Source organism: Alexandromys fortis, unplaced genomic scaffold (assembly GCF_014885135.2).
Source record: "Alexandromys fortis isolate MF-2015 unplaced genomic scaffold, M_Fortis_MF-2015_v1.1 scaffold_60, whole genome shotgun sequence".
In the NCBI taxonomy this organism is placed as follows: domain Eukaryota; kingdom Metazoa; phylum Chordata; class Mammalia; order Rodentia; family Cricetidae; genus Alexandromys; species Alexandromys fortis.
Window position 1 is genome coordinate 8249425 of NW_026067946.1, and position 22883 is coordinate 8272307.

The 22883-nt window shown below is 36.5% G+C and overlaps 1 protein-coding gene across 1 annotated transcript in view; it reads right to left on the reverse strand.

Annotated features, from left to right (window-relative positions):
• Positions 1 to 22883, reverse strand: part of Ap3s1 (adaptor related protein complex 3 subunit sigma 1) — a 42419-nt gene that overhangs the window by 1817 nt on the left and 17719 nt on the right. Inside the window, exons 4-5 of the mRNA XM_050149290.1 lie at positions 9668 to 9739; positions 7597 to 7704 (exon numbers count right to left, since the gene is read on the reverse strand). Of these exons, the coding sequence (XP_050005247.1) occupies positions 7597 to 7704; positions 9668 to 9739 (180 nt within the window). The remainder of the gene's footprint in view (positions 1 to 7596; positions 7705 to 9667; positions 9740 to 22883) is intronic.

Here is a 22883-nt window from a genome sequence, read left to right on the forward strand (position 1 = left end):
TACAAACATTGTTAAGCAATAAAATAAAAGCCATGGATTATCAATTTAGGGTTGGAAATAGAGAAATTCGTTAAACTGTATGACTACTAGAGATGGTCTACACAGGCAATGATATGGTGATAATGGATGAAAGCTCTATGTCCAAGTCCAGACAGGGTGGGAGAATTCAATTTCCATAATTTAATGGAGGCTGTTTTTGATATAAAATTAAAAGTCTGACTGACTTCTTCATTTGTACCTACCTGAAACAAGGAAGTTTATGGTGTACCCTACTTCTTTCCCACCCACCAAAGGTGAGTGTCATATCTTCAGAATAATAGAGTTGAAAATATATCACATTCAAAAGGCTCTTTAATTTGATAGTTTCAAGTGAAAGTCCTAGCTATCAAAATTTGGAATGACTCAGGAGCAAAGAAGATTCCAGTTCAAAGGAATTTACTACCCTGTAAATTTTCTTTTCCCAAAAGTATGTTGGATGCAAGGGAACAGAAATTATTTTAAAGCTGTAGAGATCTGGGACTATCATAACTTTTCCAGGCAAAGGAGGACTTGGTAAAATTTCAAATTCCAAGATCAATTCATTACTATTTTAGCCGTGGAATTTACATTAAGGATTACAAATGAAGAGTTGACAGGAAAGCATTTTAATGCAAATATTTTTAAGGATATAAATTATTAAAAGATTTTATTATTGTAAAAAATACATGTCTTATTTTATTGGTTTTATATTTTACCTTTATAAACAGGAAACCTATTTTTTCAGTATTATCTACCATGAAGCCTTGTTTTCTATAATACCAGGTGTACAGCTAACTAAGCTCAGGCAAAAGAAAACCATCCTGTCAATCACTAAACCATTTCTGTGAGCAAAGATGTTGTCAACTCTTAGCTGCTCGTGAGACTATATAAAGGCACAACAGAAAATGATTGCAATGGCATTTACGTGCCATATTCTTACTGTGCAAAACCAGCAGTTTCTAAGTACCACCATCTACATCTCTTCTAAACATATGCAGCAAGCTGTACATGCAGAGGATGGGGGTTATATAGAACACGCAGATGAATTAGAGAATCAAATTATTTCTCAAGCATGTTCAATGCTTTTGTGTAGTATGTCTATCAGGAAAGTAAGTGGTAGTAAACAATGAAATGTATGTTTTAATTTTAATTAAGCCAAGATTTAAGGAGCACAGATTCTGCAGAATGTATGAAGAAAAACGGGACTACTGGTCACTACACAAAGCTGGCATGAGCTATAGATGTTTGAATATAAACTATGATTTAAACAGAAGGACTGTTACTCATGTAACATCAAAACAGAAAATAAATTTGATTTTCAGACGTCCATGACTGTCAAGTCTGAAACTTTTTTTGCTAAAAAGTAAACTATGGAAAAGACAATTTCCCATTAGGAAATCAGTTTTCCGACACAGGTGAAAGTAATTTTCATCTTAGTGAAGAATTTTTTTTTCTTTTGGAAAGATGTACCCAAAGTATATGGATAACTTTTACTAACAACTGTTTCCAACAGCAACATTTACAGAAATAAATTTTACCTCAGTTTTTAATAACAAAAATTATAAAATTTTAAAATGTAAAAATAAGCTATTCTTGGCAGAACAGTATAGCTCGTAAAGGTTTAAGATTGCATAGTGGACACAAAGCAAAAATAAGAAGACTGAAGTTGTACTAGAGAAATAACTTGTCTCCACCTGTTGCACTAGCGCACTACCATGGCGGCTAAGCAGCGGCCACTCCACTAACAAAAACAAATATATGGATCCAAAGCAGCTAAGAGTATGAACTGGATGACAGAATGAAGTACCATAGAGAAAAGGATGGTCATGTTTTCTCTCCCGTGAGATTAAATAAATTAACAGAATTAAGAGAAAGAAAACAAAATGAAGTCTGCAGGTATACCAAAATGAGGCCAAACAGATAGAGACTTGTACAGACAGACTCTTGGAAATTTCAAGCACCTGAATCACAAAGATAGTAATGGATGGATATGATTCGTTTTTGGTTTTGTTTTTAAATTGCCAGACCCAAAAATAAACAAAATATGTGCAAGCAAAACTGAAAAAGCAGCATTGCTAAAATATATTTGAAGGAGCCTGAAAATTTCCTTTCCTCATGCAGCTATCTATCAATTTTCTTGGGAAAATGATGTACTTATTATTTCACGATGTATAAAATGCCATACTACCATCTTAAGATATTTTCCTCAAGCTTGAAATATAGCATTATAAGATGGTAGTTGGGATAATCGATACAAACTAAAGTCTTTCTTCACCCTTCCTTCTGGAAACTGCTATGTGAACATTCATAACTTTGATCTAAGAGCCAAATCAAATAAGACCAACATTAACAAACATGGTACTAAATGGTTTCAGAATCAAAATCATTAACAAAATAATGACATGTTTTAAGTTAAATCCCAAATCTTTTAATTTCTTAATGGAGGCAGTTTAATTTTTAATTTGGGAATTTGTATAGCCTTGTCCTTGCAGGGCACAATGGCACACACCTGTAGTTCCAGAACTCAGTTAAAAGCCAGCCTGAGCCATGCAGCCAGACTGTGTCTCAAAAAAAAAAAAAACCTAAACCAACAAGCCAGACAAAACAGGCTTGTTTCTTGTTTTGGAGGCAGTGTTTAACATCACAACTACAAGCACATTAGCAACTGATGACAACTACTGAGTCAGACCTATAGTATTTTATAAACAATTTTAGCAAATTCTCAATGTTCAAAACTTTTCAACCCCCCAAAAAATTAACTTATATATCATCTTTAGTTTCAGTTTTAACTTCTCTCTGTTCTTACTCTCTTGGTGAGACAGGGTCTCACTAAGTAGCCCTGGCTGGCCAGGGATTCTCTATTTAGAGCAGGCTTGTCCTGAACTCCACCTGCTTCTGCCTCCCAAGTGCTGGGACTAAGGTGTATGCCACATACACTTCTGGCCCCACAGTTTTAATATCTGACACAGGATTTGCCTGAGTGAAATAAATACAGCAGACTAATAACCTTTAGGGGTTGACTATAGGTAGTTTTGACAATAACACGTGACCTCAAAGGTCCGCATGGTGATTTTGTAAAAATACAAATGTCCCTATCAAGTTAAGGAGAAGGTATTGACTCATGTGTTGGCCTTCCCACATCTGAATCTTAGGGCCACTTTTCCTGTTCTCTACTCTTTTGAAACAGATACCTAATTTTCTTTTCCCTTTCTTTTTGCTTTTTGAGACAGGGTTTCTCTGTAGCTTTGGAGTCTGTCCTGGAACTAGCTCTTGTAGACCACGCTGGCCTCAAACTCACAGAGATCCACCCGCCTCTGCCTCCCAAATGCTGGGATTAAAGGCGTGCGCCACCACCACCCAGCCAGATATCTAATTTTCTTTAAACTCAATTACAGTTGTAGGGATAAAAGTTAAAAGATCTAAGTGGTTATTGCCTCTTTTGTTAGAAAATAGTTTAATACAAGTAATTATTAGAATATAGAAATTGCTGGTGATATCAATCAATAAAGTGAATGAGGTCATATATTTTCCATACCAGAAAATAATACTTAGATACAGGGACTGAAAGTTGTATCTGAGCTTCATGAGAATAGCCCCTAGTTTCAGAATAAGACATAAATTATAAGTATTATAACTCTATTACTGTGCATCACGATTTCTCAGACCCTGCAGATTAAAACACTGTGATTGCTGGGCTCTCAGGAAGGCGTTCGAGTTCTTCAGGGCAGGCAATGGCTGTCAGCTTGGAGAGCATCTTATCTACCGTAGGGCTCAGGAAATTATTTGATTCAGAAATTTTCAATTGGAAATTTATAACCATCTTAGTTTTTTCCTAACATGGTTTTGTTCAAAAAAGATTGCTTATCATCAGCATTATAAAACTTTTTAAACAGTAATTCACTGTTAATTTATGGTGTGAAACAAGAACAATCAAAGATGTGTGTATGTATGTGTTTTAGAGTGTGGGGTGAGTGTGGAGGTTTTTACATGTATAGCATAAACAAGAAAACTTAGTTTTATAAGATATAATAATGCATTTCAATGTCTGGATTTTGGTATATATTTATTTTTCGAGCACTTCGTTCATCTTTTTAAAATTTGGTCTTTTTGTTGGCCACTGTTCTGTTAAGACTTTGGAACTGAAAACCATTTTTGGAGGAAAGGACTCTAGCAGTCATAACTCTACACATTCACTGCTTCCCACTTCATACAGAAAACACAAGGTTTGGCTTTTGGTTTTCAAATTCATAGCTTCCAAAACCCAGCAGGTAATTTTATATTAGGACATTAATGTAGAATTTAAAAAAAATACAGGCATATCTATATTAACTATATATAGAATTAACTGAGATTGGTTCTAGGGGATGCTAAAAATTAACTTTACATATAAAGTAAATTGTTATTTCTACAAATGGAAGTTTTCAATTAAATGACCATGTTTTTACAAAAAAAAGCAAACAAACAAAGAATTTAAAATTTCCTTTTACAATGCAGGCAGACAAAACAGAACAAACATGACGCCAATGATATACTAGTAAAATACACTACGTCCAATAAAAGATGAAGAAACTACAAGGATAAACTAGAATGGAAAATAGGCTACAGGGACTATATGGGTTCATTAACACACAGAATTTTTGAGTCTGGCCTAAAAATAATTGCCTTCGACATCATTTTGCTTTCCCTTTGTTAAGTACGTTTTCTCAAAGTCAGCAATACCTTGTCTACCTGTCCTGTCTGGGAGACTGAAAGATAAAGGTCTGTAAGAGAGAAGAATGGAAAGAGCTAGAAAGATCAGGATGTTCAGGAAAAAAGGAGGACGGACTTAAAAAGTAGTAACTAAATCCAGACCCATTTATCCACCTTAAGAATAACCAGAGTACATAATTCCAACAAGTCTCCCACCCCACCCCTCTACCACCCCCAGAATTCCTTTTATTCCCTGGCAGATTGCTCAGTGCCTCTCAAATTTCCCCAGCCCCCACCAATATCCCATCTTAAACCCGTCTCTCCCAAAATCCCCAAAAGAAAATAAACCATCTTTTCTCTCACACCACACAGGTGAAACACATCGTTGTGCCTTTGCCTTTCTCCTGGGGACCAGACAGACCTGTCCTACTTGTCTGGAGGCTGGGAATTAAACTGGAAATGGACTACCTTCAAGTCCCTAGATTTGATTTCTGACAGATAACCTAAATAAATTAATATATTAATATTTTAAAAGCCATATCTTAATTATATTCGGGATGATTTTCAAAAGCTAGAAGATAATCCTAAAATAGTTCATATTTTTAAAATCTGATCAGTTCTTTTTACCAATCTGAATTTTATTTAAGTCTTCCTTGTTATTTTTGTGTTATAATTGAAATTTACTAAAAATTAATACTTTACTCTCTAAATAATTTTAAATTCATCTGTAGAGCCACCTGGCTGGTTAGGTCTAAATACATGAAGTTATTAACTTAAAAAAATTAAAGCATATGAAAACTTGAATTTTAGTGTGTGGTCTTCCAAACATTGAAAAATATAGTTAATGGCAACTTGCATGAAGTCAATATAATTTTAATATAATTTCAATAAATAGAATGTCAAATGTAAAGAAACACATGATAACATAATTTGGTGGCTTATTCCTTATCTGATTAAAATATACATTATTGCAAAGTACACACGCAGAAAAAAAAATAATTTGGCAGCAGATAACAGCTGAGTATACTTATTAGAACACAGCCAGTGGATAACCATTATAAACAAGCACCAATATTCTAAACTTTTTAAATAAAATTATGCCGTAAAAAAAAATCTCTGCATAGCAATTTTATAAAACCACAGCATTCCCATCAAAAATGTGAATTCTGTATCTTGCCACTCTCCAAAGCTTAAAAAAAAACTGTCTTATTAACATAGTCTACTGAAAAACCAAATATGCAAAAGGTACTTCTTATTCAAGACTATATATAAAACACTATATAGAACCAAAGTAAACAGGAAACAAAAAAAAAGAAAAAAGAGGAAAAGGAGGGACTGCCACTAACAGGAGATGAGTCCCTACAATAGGAAACAAACCAGTCACATGACCAGTGTATGATTACAGATCATTACAGAGTTTACAAATTAACCCTTCATTTCAGAGCAATTAGTGATGCATTATGTTACTGTGGCCTTGCATTTAAACCCTACTTTAAAACTACTTTCGCAGTTTTTGAAGCAATGTTGAACAATTTGCATACATTTCAAGCCAATATTTTAATAGTCTTTTTTTACTGTACTAAATAATATTACAAATAAATATACTAAATAAAACTGCTCTTTTCCTTGACCTAAAACAAAACTGTCTGTTGCATATTTTGTGCAACTCAGTAACGCACAAGCAGGTGGTAGAACATACATGACACAGCTCCGAGTCCTGACTTTACACTCTGCATCACCACCACAAGTCTCCCCTTTGGGAAGCCAACAGGCATGGCAGATTGAGAGAAAGAGACCTGGAAGACTACCTTTACTTTAAAATACAGGAAAGTGGTTTTATAAGGAGCTTCATCTGTTTCTCATTCAAACCCTATATATCCTTCAACTAAAATGAGCATAAAACTGTATCAAACTGAACTTCAAGTATCACCAACCAAGTATCATATTTTTGGAACTCACCTGTTATAAATTTATTTAGTAATAGTAATCCCACTCTTTTTACAGCAATATGCATTTGAACTTCCACTAATAATTCTTTTTGTTTTGTTTTGTTTTTCAATCTGAGTTATAAAATGCAAGAATAATCCTTAAAGGCTGGGCATGGTAAACATGCCCTGAGACCCCAGTGCCCACGAGAAAGACACAGGTGAATCTCTGTGAGCGCCAGGCCAGCCAGGGAAATGCAGTGAGACTCTGTCTCAAAAAAAATAAACAAAAGAGAGTCTTTAAATAAGGGAAATGCTGAGTACGTTATCAAGACTGCTCATCTTTCTCACTTGTGTCAGAAGCAACATCCCAAGATAATGTGAACTTGAGTGGGTCAGGCACAGCACCTGCCGCTGACCTGCAGCCCAGTTCTTGAGAAGAGCGACTAAAACTCTAACGGAGGGTCATACAGCACGGAAGTGTAAATGTTCTTACTCAACCTGTTCAGTTAGCCACAAATAACAGGTTTCCATCATAGAATGCAGTACAATTTATGTGTTAATGAATAAAATATACAACTAACTTGTTATTTAGCTTTGGAAAAGACCTAAAAAAGAATAAAGTACTGAATCTCTTTTTCTCAATGTGCAGATTGACTAAACACCTATTACAAAACATGACTTCCTCAAGAATTCTACTTCCTCTCCTCTTCCTCCCTCCAGAAACAGTTTAAAATAGTATTTGAAGGCACACTCCCACTGTGGTTAAAAGAATACATAAGCTTTTTGGAGGCTGGCAGTCTTGGGACATTCTGACATAAAATGTGCTCACTCTGAAACTGAAGGGTACTCCAGGTGTACCTAAAGGTTCTACTGAAGGACACACAGTGAAGGCTGCAGAGTCACGCATGAGCTCTTGGGCATGCTCAGAACCTTCACTAACTAAAGCATTTTCCAGCCTTACCTCAGATTTCTCCAGTTTATTTTGTGCATCAATTTGTGTAACAATCTCATTCATGTTGGTCTCCAATACCATTCCCCCCATCACCATTTCTGCAAGAATATTGTGAACCTAAAAGGAAAAAATAATATGAACACATACAATTCACTACAAAAAGTTTAACTATTTTGTCATTTTTGTTTTAAAATCTGCTGTAAGGGCTGGAGAGATGGCTCAGAGGTTAAGAGCATTGCCTGCTCTTCCAAAGGTCCTGAGTTCAATTCCCAACAACCACATAGTGGCTCACAACCATCTGTAATGAGGTCTGGTGCCCTCTTCTGGCCTTCTGGCATACACACTGACAGAATATTGTATACATAATAAATAAATAAATATTTATAAAATCTGCTGTAATAAACTGTAATCAGATTCCACTTTCATCAGTACTATGAAACTTCAGGTTTCATACAGTCTATGTAGGTATTAAGTTTAATGAGTTGAAAACAGATAGCATTAGTTCTCCATAAGATTACTGAAAGGATTGAATTAGACAATCTATAAAAGTAATCAAACTAAATAAGTGATAAATATTAATTACAGAATTCCCTCTCATCTGCATTTTTAATTTTTTGAAAGTTTCATTTACCTGCATTCAATTTTGATCCAAAAATATAAGGTGGAAAACTCACAGAAATACACAGTTCATAAGCTTTAAATGCGTATGTTTTACTCCTTTCTAACCAGAATGTTGTGAATTATTGTAAGGTCTTCCTTCCAGACTTCTCTACAGGAAACAACTAACCCAGCCCCTCAGGGCAGGAAAATGGCCAGGCCCTGCCCAACAGGGGGAAAAAAAAAGGCCCAAGATCAGGGCACCCTGGAAAGCTCTTCCTGCCCAAGAAATCTATATGAAGTCTGCTTCCTGCTCAGTTATTTCTGTTTCTCACCGGAGCAGAGGCGGCCACCTCCTAGTGTCTTTCCCAATAAATCTCTTGTGTAAAGGTTTGTTGTGCTGTGTGACTTTGTGGTATCCCGTGGTTCACAAATGCCAGGATTTTCCCTTCAGAGCTGCAACACTGGGGAAACCTTTCCCCTTGGAGTTGAGACATTTACAACTTACAACCCCCCTTCCTCAAAAATAGCAACAGGGGCTAGAGACATGGCTCTGATTAAGAGCCCTGGCTGCTCTTAACCCAGATTCAACCTCCAGCTCCCACATCTCAGCTCACAACTGTCAGTAACTCCAGCTCGGACACCCTCTTCTGGCTCCTGCAGGTACCACATATGCATGTAGTGCACGAACATACGTGCAGACAAAACATATGCAAAATAACAAATAAGTAACTGAAAAACTGAAAAGCTAACAACAAGAAAACACAAAACAAACAAACCAAAAGAAAGCCCCAAGCCATCAGATTACTCACTTAGGACAGTAACCAGTCTGCATTCTTTGGGAGCTCTTCGTCTTAGGACCATCACCTCCAAACACGCAGCAACTGTGGCCAGAAACCCAGTCTCCTCCTCACCTTCAGCTTTAGGAGCCATCGACACTGACCCAATCTTTCCTTAGTCTCCCTTGGTGGAAATTTCCTTCTGACTATTCCAACAAGCTCTTAACTCACTTGTTTTAAATCTCAACACATACAAAACTAATTTCCATGCTTCAGGGAAAAAAATGTCCTCCAAACACACACAAACAAAACAACAGCACTGCCAAGAGAAACTTAATTAAACTGCTTCAGAATAAAATCCCAAATTCAAGGCAGTAAAAGCTCTTCAAAACCAGTTCTCTTGATTAATACCAATCCCTCTTTACAGAACAGCCTGTATTTTACTTTTGCCAGTATGGTTCTCTCCTTTTCTAGAATCCTTTTCCATTTATTTGTTCTTATAATCCAGTTTAAATGCAAGTTCCTCCAACCACAGACCCAGGCAGAGGCAACCATGTCCACCAATCCCTGCCCATGTCATTTCCTCTCCTAGGTAGGAATTCTTCTAGCTTTGTTCATTAAATGGCATTTCACTCTAACAAGCACAAATCAAGGCTTTTCCTAAATAAAAAGCTTAAAATATTTGACAATATGATAAACAGTACCTTGTCTACATGGAATATTAAATCCAGTTCACAGACATTTTCAAAACATTTATCTAATGTTTCCACAAATACCTAAGGAAAAAGAAAAGAAAAAAGATATTTTGAAAAGTATGTACATTCATTCGAACTTATTATATATGAGGCAGACAATCCTTACTATATAAAAACTTCTATAATCAGAACCTCTTTTGAAAATTCAAGACCATAATAAAAAGCAAATGCCACTTTCAGATAAACTAAATTTTAGTATTCAAAACAAACTTCTGTAAATTACTAAAATTAAATAGGATCAACACCATTACTTAAAATTTTAAAAAATTTAAATATTCAAAATAAGTTTTCTTCAGGAAAGTATTTGAGTAAAAATTCATCAGAGTTCTAATGGATAGAGTTCAAGTTTCTTTCATACCTAATGTGGCCAGTCATTTTTAATTACAAAATTACTCTAACCCCTAGACATTACTTAGTGAAAGAACTAGACCTCATCATCAGATTGAACTCAGTAACTTGTATGACTTTTTGAAGAGTTACCTCAGTAGTCATAGGTTCAAACCTGCACACATATACCCCAAATGACCTGTTTTAGGACTTGTCTTTGGTCAGCTCCTAAGAACTAAGCTCTGACTTTCTAGAATACTCTGTCTGATAATAAGTGTTTTTTGAACACAAATGATATTTGGGCCTTACTTTACTCACCTGATCAATCTAAGCAGATATCAATGTAATATGCTTTATGGCCAACACTTTTCTTTCTGGGGTGTCTTTAGCTTACATAACCAAAGTCAGTCACACAGGCACTATACACTTATGTGACTGACCCCTAAGTAAAAGTCAATACCCAACTAATAACAGCATACTGACTGGTGGGGGAGTTATATATACAGTTTTATTCTCTAAGTACATATAGCAAATGTATAAATGAGCACACACACTGCCACCACCACCAAAACAACTTCTGACCTCACTTTCCAAAAGGAAGAACACTATCTTAGTATAAATTTCTCATTACCAGGATGCTGAGATTTTAATATTCATCGTCACTATCAAGAAACAAAAGCAGATGAAAAGTTCTGAAAAGATGAACTAACACTAACAACAGCCAAGATGAGATTTTATTCTCATTAACTAAAATATCCAGCTATCAATCCATTCTAATAATTCTTCCACTATACATTATGGAAGTCTCTATGGATAACATCTACACCCCTCTCTGTAAAAGTGCATCTTCCAAGTGATATTAGCTAGTGACCTTTCATTTCACGGCTCTACTGTTTACGTGAGGAATATATTACTCAGGCAACAGCTCCACTAGATCTGCTTGTTTTAATTAATACAAAGTTCATCCTTGGCTGCACGGTGGTGGTCACACCTTTAATCAGGAGGCAGAATCAGGCAGATTTCTGAGATCGCGTACAGCCTGGTCTATGGAGTGAGTTTCAGGACAGCCAAAGCTATAAAGAGAAACCCTGCCTTGACATACAAGCAAACAAACAAACAAACAAAAAAAGTTCATTTTTCAACAATATTGCTAGTATTTTCTAAACCTCAAAATAATTAAAAGGAATAATTCTCTTTTTAACATCTAAAATTGGTGTGTTGAAGAAAAGGAAGAACAAATCAGAACATGAAAGTCGGGGAACTGCAAAAGATTAGCACTAAATCTTTCTAGCCAGCGTTGCCTGTGAAGGAAGCTTCACTAATTTCCCTTAAGTCTTCTGTGGGAGAAGAATGTGCACATGGTCAAAGTCCAGTTTCTCCTTTTCCTTGTGCCACAACTGGGGCTATTCTCCACGCACTGACACTCAGTGCTGCAGACTACTAGAAAAGTAAGCGCACCCACAAAATTAGAACTCGGACTTGAAGACTGACTGGCCCATAATCGTAGCTTCTTTGCATGTCTTTTCAAATATACTAAGAAAGTGAAACTGAGGGCCAGTTTTTGCTTAGTGCTGATAGAGGCACGGCATTTACTTGTAAGTATAACATTTTTTTTTAACTAAAGATATCTCTAAGGAAAGCTTTTAATTAAATTTTGAGATGTTAATTCTTTTAAAATATGTTTATAAAATAAATAGCATCATCTTTGCCTCCTTTCCAATAAAAGCGTGACTTTTGCTGTATTGACTATGAACAATTGACTATTGAATGTATAATACCATGTATCTGGGATGTGTGTGCCTGAAGGTGTTCTCACTTCTCACATCGCTAAACCTATTTTCTTAACCCAATCTTCACAGTTTTTGAGTGGTATGTACAAAATGAAATGTATTAATTTTATTTGCTAAATCTGTTGTTTTCATTTTTCATCTAGACCCAAACCCAGTTCTAACAGTGTATGAAACCACCTCACAGGATGAGACTGAAATTCAGACAAGAATGGGTTAACATGGGCAGGAGCACACCTTGACTAAAGCTGCTTAGATGAGCACATCCTTTGCCCTCTGTTTAAACCCTGCTCTATTTCAGGACTCTGACTTGGACCAATGTAACCAGCGATGGTGGACACTAGAGATGATGAATGTGCACTTAACACAACTCAATGAAAAGGAAAGGAAAGCCTGACTAAGACATTAGCTTTTATAATTGAATGAAGGAAAAAAAGAGTCTGAGAAAGTCTAAATATTTAAATGTTTAAATGTAAAATATATTAAACATAAATTCAGTTTAAGATCCAGTCACTCCTTTTTCTCCATGGTACTGTGTTAGTGGAGCTGAGCATTACCCGCCTGTGCAAAGTGCTGCCCCGAGTTTCTGGGATGCTGTCTGTGTACAACAATGGCTGCTTGTGCTACAGGACTTGCATTATGTTACAGTCTTTGCATTTACATATGGTTTATCCTCTGACTTCAGAAGTTAAGGAAGAACTAGTTGCAATTTATAAGTAATAAACCAAATATTAATTTAAAAATGAAGTCTCTGAATACTTAGTATAAAACCTACTCATAAGAATGTTTTAAAAAATTTGTATTGCCCAGCACCACAAAAACAAAACTTATATTGACACAAATTGTGAAACTATTTTTAAGCTTCTAAACAGTTAATTTTTAAAATGATATTTTGCCTTAAAAAATACTCTTCCATTTGTAACTAAATACAGTACAGCTGATTTCTTGATTAAAAAAGAAAGCAGAAAATGACTAACAAGTATTTATAATCTTTTCCCAACAACAGGATTCAACCTGGAAAAAATACAGGAAGCATGATGTTAAAAAAAAAACTACTTGGGTAAACATCACAAGTAAATGTTTTAGGGAAAAAATGTTAATGGATGCTAAAACTAATGAACACATACATACAGAGTAAAAGCTTATATAATTATATAACCTTAAATATTTCTGTAAGATACTTATGAGCACAAAGGAAAACAGAATTTATGATGGACAAACCTGGTAGGCCTATCTTAACCAAGTGGCTGGAGTAAATGCCCTAATGAAAAGGAATAAACTGGCACCCCTTTCGTCCTGACAGGAAGCACTAGGAAGGAAGTACATGACACCAAGCAGACCGTGTGGGGGTCATCCACAAACTAACTGGCCAGCACTCTTCAAAGGACAGGTATGGAAAACAGGAAGGGAGGGACACAGACGAGGAACCTTTAGAGTAAAGAGACTAAGGAAGCATGAAGACTACAGGCACAGCTTGTGTCCATCCTGGAGGAAAAACAACATTAAAAATACAACTGGCGAATTTTAAACAAGGTATACAGACTTCACAAAGTAGTGTACTTATATCCATTTCCTTATTTTGTGGCAGTTTCTTTTTACTTTTTGAGACATTTTCTGCTATATAGCCAAGTTCTTGTCCTAGAACTCAGATATTCCACTTGGTCTCCAGGGAATCAGGATTTCAGGAACAAGCTAAGCCCCCCGGGTCCCTAATTTTAATAATTATACTATATTTCTGGAAGATGTTAAATTCAGGGAGGTCGGAATAAATATATATGTGGTATATAAGAATTTTTTGTACTGTGTAGATCATTTTTTTTTGCAAGTATAAAATAATTCCAACTTAAAAAAAAAAATCTTTAAAAGGTCAGCAAGATGGCTCAGGGGTACGGATGCTTATCATAAACGATGCTCTGAGCTCAACCCTGGGAAGGACACGGCAGGGAGAGAGAGCCCCAGGAAGTGGTCCTCTGACCTCCACACACGCCACAGCACACACACATCTGCTACTATGTGTACTGTCAATAAGTGTAAGAATACCTTAATTTTTAGAAGTTTTTTTTTTTTAATTACACAAAGGGCACTTTCCTCTATGTTCAATTCTTTACCTTAAAAACCAACCATTCTATACCAGGAAGCAATACATTTATCTTATGTCCAAATCAACAACAAAAAGTAACAATAGCTCATGTTTCTTTGAAATTTTCATTGAATACAAGAGAATAAACTTTTGTGGTTTCCAGCCCTAAATGTGTGGCCTAACTGCTTCAGTTACTGGGAGTACTAATGATGGATGTGTTATAGTCTACACTACATGCAGGCTGCTTAGATTCTAGAAAAAATACAGCTGGGAGATATGTGCTTAGACAGTTACAGGAAAGAAATATGTAAAATAAAAATTGAAGCTAAAAAATTTCCCCAAAGTTAGCCAATTGTTACATTAGCTAAGACCTGAGTCATACTACTGTGACCCTAAATATCAACCTGATGTTGATATTCCAAGGAAGTGAGGCAGCAACACAGTACGTAAATTAGGGAAGTAGACATCACCAAATTTGAACAGGTGAAATATAAAGTCTAAATGATCATAACATTCCTAATTACTGAAAAATAGCCACTTCAACCATGGAAACAAGATACGGAAGAGATTTAAGGAATCTGAGCAATTCTAATTTAAAGTGTTTATAAAAACATTTTCTGGTTTATATACAAACACATACATGCATGCATACATAAATACCTATTTTTTCACTAAAAATAGAAAGCTTAAAACATTTTGATTAACAATATAGGAGGCAAAATTATCCTGAAATGATTCCTGAAGCATTCCTTCTAGACTGCTTGTAATGGAAGCCCACAGGCCAGCATTCCTTTCTTCATAAGGAAATGCATGGGAACTTACCTTCCCATGTGACCAGAGGTTGATTTCATCTCAACAGAGGAATGCAACTATCTACAGCCCTTTGATACTAACTAGGTTGGTATCCCAATCTTTTAAAGACAAGTGGATTCTAAACCCAGATAGCCCCAGCTTTAAACAGTGTATCTATCATCCACTAACAAGAATGCTTTCGAGCCACCCTCACTATAGAAGAGGAAAATGACAGAGGTGGGGACAGCTCCGTTAGCACATGGCAACAGGCAATAGGCAATTCCACAGAGCAGGAACATCCACCTCAGCATAATTTTCTATAGGATAAGGGGAGATCGTTTTCAGCTCAGTATTCTTTGCTTATCAGTTGCCCCAATTAAGTTTACTATTTTTTAAAAAAAAATATTTATTTTTAATTGTGTGTGTACACACATGTGAGTATGCGTGATGTGGGATTCTCCCTCTGCATCCTGTGAATGGTTTTTGTTAATGAAAGAGCTGCTTTGGTCCTGTGGCATGGCAGAATAGAGTAAGGTGGGAATTTCACGCAGAAATAGATGAGAAAGTAGATGAGTCGGGGAGACATCATGTAGCAGCTGAAGAAGACAGATGCCCAGAAACCTTATGGGTAAACCCTGAGCCTCGTGGTAAAAAAAACAAAATAATGAAAATGAATTAATTTAAGATACAGGAGCTAGCTAGCAATATGCTTAAGTGATTGGCCAAGCATGTTGCAGTTAATATAGTTTCTGTGTGAATATTTCGGGTCTAAGTGGCCAGGAACAAGTAAGCAGGCTCCACCATCATGAGTGTGTAAGAACAGTGCCTGAAGAGGCCAGAAGACAGTGTCCAGTCCTTTGGAGCTGAAGTCACAGGCAGTTTGGGCCACTCTGATGTGTGCACTGAGAACTGAACTTGGGTGCTCTATAAGAATAGTACGTATTTTTAACCACTAAACCATTTCTTCAGCTAAGCCCTTCTTAGGATATGTGTCACCCTGTAAAACTCATCCCAAGACATTATATAGCATATAGAGAAAAGATGTATAGATATTTCTAAAAATAAGACAATAAAAAAAATTACCAATTCAAGTTGTGTACTAAGTCAGCCTTTATGTTCCTTTCTTATAAATATATGATTTGATGATAAGTGTTATACAGGATGTCTTTTCAATGTTCACACCTATTTGGTATTATTTCCCTACTAGAAGAAAATTAGGGTCAAAAGTTGTACACCTAGTACATAGCAAAGTCTGAACACTTTTAATATGAGATCCTATACTGCTTGAATTCATTGACCTTTTTAACAAGCCTATCAACTCTATAAGCAGCATCTTCAAAAGAAGTACATTTTATAGACAAAAAAAAAAAATCCCCAGGTCTGTAGAGATTAAGTAACTCCATGAATATTATATTAATTTAGCACAGCATCCATAAATGAAATAATCTCATAAAAGCTTGGCTAGCAGCGCTGTAATTGTGGCAATATTACACATGGAACTTTAAATTGAAAATATATCCCAACACCACAGTCCTTCCTAACTATACTCAGTGTTTCCACTACAAATGAACCAGGTCAATGCTGTGGTAACTACCAAATGTAGTACAGAAAACCACAGCAGAAATGTGGAATTATCCATTATCAAACTTCCATTATCTGTGTGGCAATATACAAATTGAGGATAGTGTGACGGCTTATAAATAACTCAAACGACCCAACATTAATATTTAATGAACTTCTGTTCTTACTGTGTAAATATTTTAACATTTCCAATGTACACATGCAGCAACAGAAAAAACTCTTAAGGCCGGCTATTACAATATGCTCAATCATCACATTAAAACAGTGCATATCAGGAACAGAAAAGAGGCCTGGTGTGTGTGTTGGGGGGGGGGGGGAGTACGCCTTTAAGCCCATCACTCAGGAGGCGGAGGAAGGAGGAACTCTGTGAGTTTGAGGCAAGTCCAGTCTACACAGTATGTTCCAGGAAAACCAGGACTATATAGAAACTGTCTCAAAAACAAAGATTTTGTAAAAAGGAATAAAAAAGGCTATTCTTTCCAGTAACTTATGAGCAATTAAAGAACAGAAGTTCCCGTTCCAGTGAGTGACACAATAGCATAAGTCCCACAGAGTGTGCTTAAATGCTTCTTCCAGACTTAACACAACACGGAAAGTCAAACCAGGGAACACAAGCACACTGTGAGAACACCAAATCTTTGCAAAAAAATATGTGTTTTTCAATGATTATTTGAATAGTACTTTTTTTAATGCTTGAAGCAAGAAAATTACAAGTATATACTTAGAGATAGGTTGACATTTTCCTTATTCTCTATGGAACATGCAAGAACAAATTTTTCGTTTTCCACTTTTAATTTTTTACATTAGAGTTGTAGTCTCACAATCAGAGGGTGAAAACAATCAAGAAAATCAGTTCCAAATAAGCTCTGAATAGCTGTTTGATGAAACAGAAGCAAACATGATGAGCTCCTCAATCATCTTTGTCTACTCAACCGTGTTTTCATGGCAACTGGCTCACACAGTTAGCACTCCCTCTTAAACAATAAAACAACTGGTAACCAAGAGCAAAGACACGAACATGTTCAAGGTAATGACAGACTTACTACCTGTTAGGTAAATTACAAACCTTTTCTTTTTTGGTAACACAGTAAGTTGATGCATAATATGCTAAAAGTCTTATAAAAATAGCTCTAGGTTTTTTATAGAATTTTATTTTTATTTTTGTACATTCAAGGGTATCTGTATGAGTGTGTATCTCCTGTGTGGGTGCCTCAGGAAGCAAAAAAAGGGTGTTGGACCCCTTTGAGGTAGAATTACCTGCTGTGGGATAATTCTCTTGTACACTGTAAATATTTGTCACTTGAATAGGTTTAATAAAATGCTGACTGGTCAGTAGACAGGTAGGCAGGGTGACCAGACTACAGACGATGGAAAGGAGAAGAGCTAGAGTTAGTAGTCACAATCCACATGCAGAGGGCACAAGAGATGAATGTGCCATGCTAATAAAGGTACCACCACCACATGACAGTGTAAATAAGGAATATGGGTTAACTTAAAAAGTGTGAGCTGGTTAGTAATAAGCCTGAGCTATTGGTTGAGCATTTATAATTTATGGTAAGCCTCCACTGTGTGGTAATTTGGGAAGCAGCCACCAAGTATTTGGAAACAGCTGGCTGGGTTAAGAAAGTTTCATTTACAGCTACAGGCAGGTGTGTGACAGTGAAGGTAGGTGCTAGGAACTGAACTGAAAACTCTGCAAGAGTGCCTTTTAACTACTAAGCCATCTCACCAGCTCCTCTAAGTCTGCTTTTATAGTAAGCAAAATGATATAACTCTCCTGAAATACTCTTTTCTGCGTTTTATATAATATCAAAACAAATTATCAGAGTGGAACATGTAAGGCTCTGAGTTTAATCACACACACACACACACACACACACACACACACACACACACACACACAATTCAACTACTACCACCACTAAAGTTACTATTGTTTGAGAAATAAAGTCAAAAACATTAGTAAAACACAGTAGACATTTTCCTTTTCCAAAAGCACATGACAGAATTACTTCAGTTCTGATGCACGATTCTTGTTCTTTGGCAGTTCCTCCTCTAACTCCCTTCCGAGATGTAACAGCTGTCCTGTAGACGTGTCACAACATCGAAAATCAAAGCCTAAGGCATAGAGCACGGAGTACTTTACTTCTAAGTAAATTCAAATCATTTTAATCTTTCTCAATAAAGCAGACTGAATTTTAAAGGAGTTCTTTCTCTTTTTTTAACTCTAGAGACTCTAATGAATGGCTACTGTAGCCATCCATTAAAATCAGAACTTTAATGTAGCACGTCTCTACCATTCTCTTCAGTCATGGACAGCCAATAAAGAAACAGAAAATTACTTTCTTCAGAGACACAAGTTTTAAAATAAAGCTATAACTGTATATCAAATAAATTAGTAAGTGTCATAATGAACTCAGAAGGCAATGCAATATATAGTCCGGATCATTCCTTCTCTGTTACCAAGCCATATAAAACAAAACACTGTCTTCTCTTTCATTTCTAGGAAAGTATACAGGGAAACAAAATACTGATTCTTTAATGGTTCTCAGAGATAAAAGGACAAATAACCAAGAATTTAAGTCAATTATTGCAGGCTCAAACTTTCTTTAAAGTCTCTGCTTAAAGCTTTAAATATTATTTTTAAATTATATTCAACTATCTGCTGCGGGATGTCTTTCTGTAGACTGTAAATATGTGTTGCTCTTACTGATTGATAAATAAAGCTGAGTTGGCCTATGGCAAGGCAGGATAGAGCTAGGCAGGAAATCCAAGCAGAGATACAAGAGAAAGGCAGAGTCTGGGAGATGCTATTCAGATACCCAAGGTACAACATGCCAGACTAGTAACACTATGGACATATGGCAATACTTAGATTAATAGAAATGGGTTAATTTAAATGTAAGAGCTAGCTACTAATAAGCCTGAGCCATCGGCCAATGATTTATAATTAATATTAAGCCTCTGAGTGGTTATTCAGGAACTGGCGGGCAGGAGAGAAATGTTGGGTTACAAATGTTGCCCAACATGGGACTTGAACCCATGACCCTGAGATTAAGAGTCTCAGGCTCTAATCTGTGTATGTTTGTATATAGTTATTATACTTATTACACATAGTTTTTCTATGTTAGTATAACCCCTTTTTATTTTAGACAAAAAAAGGGGGAAATGTTGTGATATTTTGTGTTCTGACAAATAAAGCTTGCCCGAAAATCAGAGGGTGGAGCTAGCCACAAGCTAACCATAGAAGTCTGGTGGTCTGTACAGACAGGAGACAGAAAGTGATATGATGAAGCAGAGAAAGGAAGTGATAAGGCAGGGTGTAGACAGGAGCTCGGCCTTTTCAGTCTGAGGAGTCAGAAGTGAGAGGTGATTGTGGCCGCTCCTTTACTTCTCTGATCTTTCAGCTTTTACCCCAATATCTGACTCTGGGTTTTTATTATTAAGACTAATTAGGATTGCACCTCATTTATTGTATGTTTATCTTAAAATTATCATTTTTCAACACCACCACCAATTTAGGAAGAAAGGAATGAGGAAACAAAGAATAAACAGACATATAGCAAATGCTTACCACGATTACTTTGTGCTTTCGTGTAACTGATACCTGCCAAGATACTCAAAAACCAGTGTAAGAAATTATAGACTTGGGAGCCAAAGTGATAGATCAGCAGTTAAGAACACTTAAGGCTCTCTCAGAATCTCAGATCACAACTGCCTGGGACTCCAGTTCCAGGTGCTCCAATACTTTCTTGGCTTCCTTGGGTACTCATATGCACATGCACAGACATATACATAAAAATAAAATACATCTCAGGACAAACAAAAAAGAATTACACACTTGTCAAGTATGGTAGTACACACCTTTAATCTCAGCATTCATGAGGCAAAGGCAGATGGCTCTCTGTGAGTTCAATACCAGCCTGACCTACCTACTAAGCATGAGGCCAGCCAGAACTACATAATGAGATCCTGTCTTAAAAAAACAGACAAACAAAAAAAAACAACCAAACAAACAGAACAGAACAGAATTACAGGTTTAAGAGGAAAGTGATACACCAATACCTCCACTATCATTTATTGTTTTTACTTATTAACAATTACACCAAAAGCTTTAGTCTTACCACTTATATTTCTAAGCTTGGTCATTTAGAATTTATTACTTAAGTTTTCTGCTTAGTAATTTCTCATTTAAAATCAAGAATATTTCCTTCCTATAGACTTAAAAACCATAACTCAATTGACAAAGAAATCTTTTTACATGTAGCTTTCCCCAGCTTTCAATTTACTGATGCCACATCTATGTGTACTATTCAGATAGGAAACAAACAATTCTGTGTATTTCCTCTTGATAATCTTCACCAAAGACAATTACTTGTAACAATTACATTTACATTTTTAAGAATTATTTACTAGTGTGTGTCAGCCTGCGTGCCCACACGGGTATGTGGGGTTAGAGGACAATTTGATGGAGATGGATCTTGCTACTGTGTGGGTTCTGTCCAGCAGGCCTGCGTGGAAAGTGCTTTTACCCGCTCTCTGGCCCACAACTACATTTTTAAAGGTAGTTTGCTTTTATTCTTCTTCTTTCTTTAGTTTTTAAGAGATGGGACTGCATATGAACTGAAAATACATGTGTGTGTGTGTCTTAATGATTCTCATAAATTAACACAGCAAGCAAAACTCAGATAAGAAAATGTCAATAATATGTAGTCATAGCTATATTTTATTTTGGTAATTTTCAGTATAACTATTCTAATTAAACTTTAGGCTTTATTGTCAATTATTTTATATTGTATACTGTACATGGACATTAAATCCATTCATCAAACAATTATTTCTTGAAGACCTACTATTCCTTGTATGACATAAATCAACGATAATAATGCAATGCAATATACAGTTCTGGTAGATAAGTCAATAAATAACATAACCTCTAGGCTTCCATAGAGCTTTTATTCTATTCGCAGTAAATGATTAACAAAGTATGTCAACCATATGGCATATAAAATGGTAACGTGTGCTAAGGAAAAGAAAAATACAGACGTATGTTAGAAATGTAGAGGGGAATTTTAGAAAGCATAGCCAGAGATTTCCATACTGAAAAGGTAGTATTTGGGTCAAAATCTGGAAGAATGATATAGAGCCAGCCAAGTGGGTACCAAATGAAAGAACATTCCAGGCACAGAAGCCAGCAAGTACAAAGTCTGAAGTAGAAGTCTGCTTGTTAGATCAGTAAGAGGCTAAGCACGTGAGACAGAGACAGAGGAAGATAAGCAATGGGGGGCGGGGTAGAACACACAGGCCCCTGGGTAGCCTATGACAGATGTGCAAATGTGACACATTTCTCCAGGAAGTTATTATGGAGAGTCTAGGATAAAAGGTATGAGATGTGGCGTACTGCAATGGCTTCTGACTGATGCACCAAGTGAGGACCCAAAACAGCAGAAGCAGGGAGAACAGCCAGGAAACTGCCAGAATACAGATTAATTGTGGAGGCCTGGACCAAGTGGTAACAGCCAAGAAGGTAGTAAGTGGTCAGGCAAGGATTCGCCTAAGATGGAGGCAGGGTGCAAAGAGTGAGACCTAAGGACAGTGATACCTAAGGACCTAAGGACCTCAGGTTCCGACTACCGCACTGGAAGAGTAAAGTTGTTGCTAACAATAAGACAAAATCCATAGGAAATACAGATGTCAGATCTACCTCAGAGTGGGACACAGGAAGTTTGAGATCTTTATATAATACCCAAAAGGAGAAGTCCAGAAAGAAATTGGGCTTCAAAGTTATTTATTCAAAGAAAAGCTCTGGGCTAAAGATTAAATTTGGTACCACCAACACATAGATAATATTTGGATAAAATAACTTAGCAAAAGAATAAAGCAACAAAAAGAGAAGATACTCAAGACAGAACCCTAGGACATTATCAACAACTAGAGTTAGGTGAGGTGACAAAGCCACGATGTCCTAAAGATGCAGGACAAAAACCAGGGAAGAACACTACCCTCAAAATCAAGTAGAAAAAGTACTCATCGCGAGTGAGCAAACTGAATCAGGCAGAGGAAGACTGCTAAGAACCTTGCAATTCAGCAACAATGGTGCAAGAGAGCAAAAAGGGTTCCAGATATATTTTTATAACTACGTATTTTGTTGTCAAAGGAGAGAAAGAAATAATGTCAGTGACAGAAGGGGAGTAGAGGTGGGAGAGCACGGTGCTGGCTGTGGGAATGATTTAGAAGAGGTGTGGGGGTGCTGGAGGAGAGGAAGTGAAGACTACAGCAGCCTGGGTCCTCAGCTAGGAGCACCGTGAGTGCAGCCTCTACAGAACACACAACAGACAGGCAGGTGGACAGCAGGAGCTGGCCAACGCTCTCTTCTGACTGCTTCAGTCTTGTTAGTGCTCTAGGAAGTGAGGTCTTGCTAGTTTAGAGGAAGTGATATCAGGGTGAAAAAGTGGACCACAGATGAACTATGACTAGTGGACAGTACTAAGGACTTCCCGAGATCAGTAGTCTAAAGTGAGCAGTAAATAGCATTGTGCTTTTCTTCAACATCTTCCAAGTGGGGGGCTGGAGAGATGGCTCAGAGGTTAAGAGCACT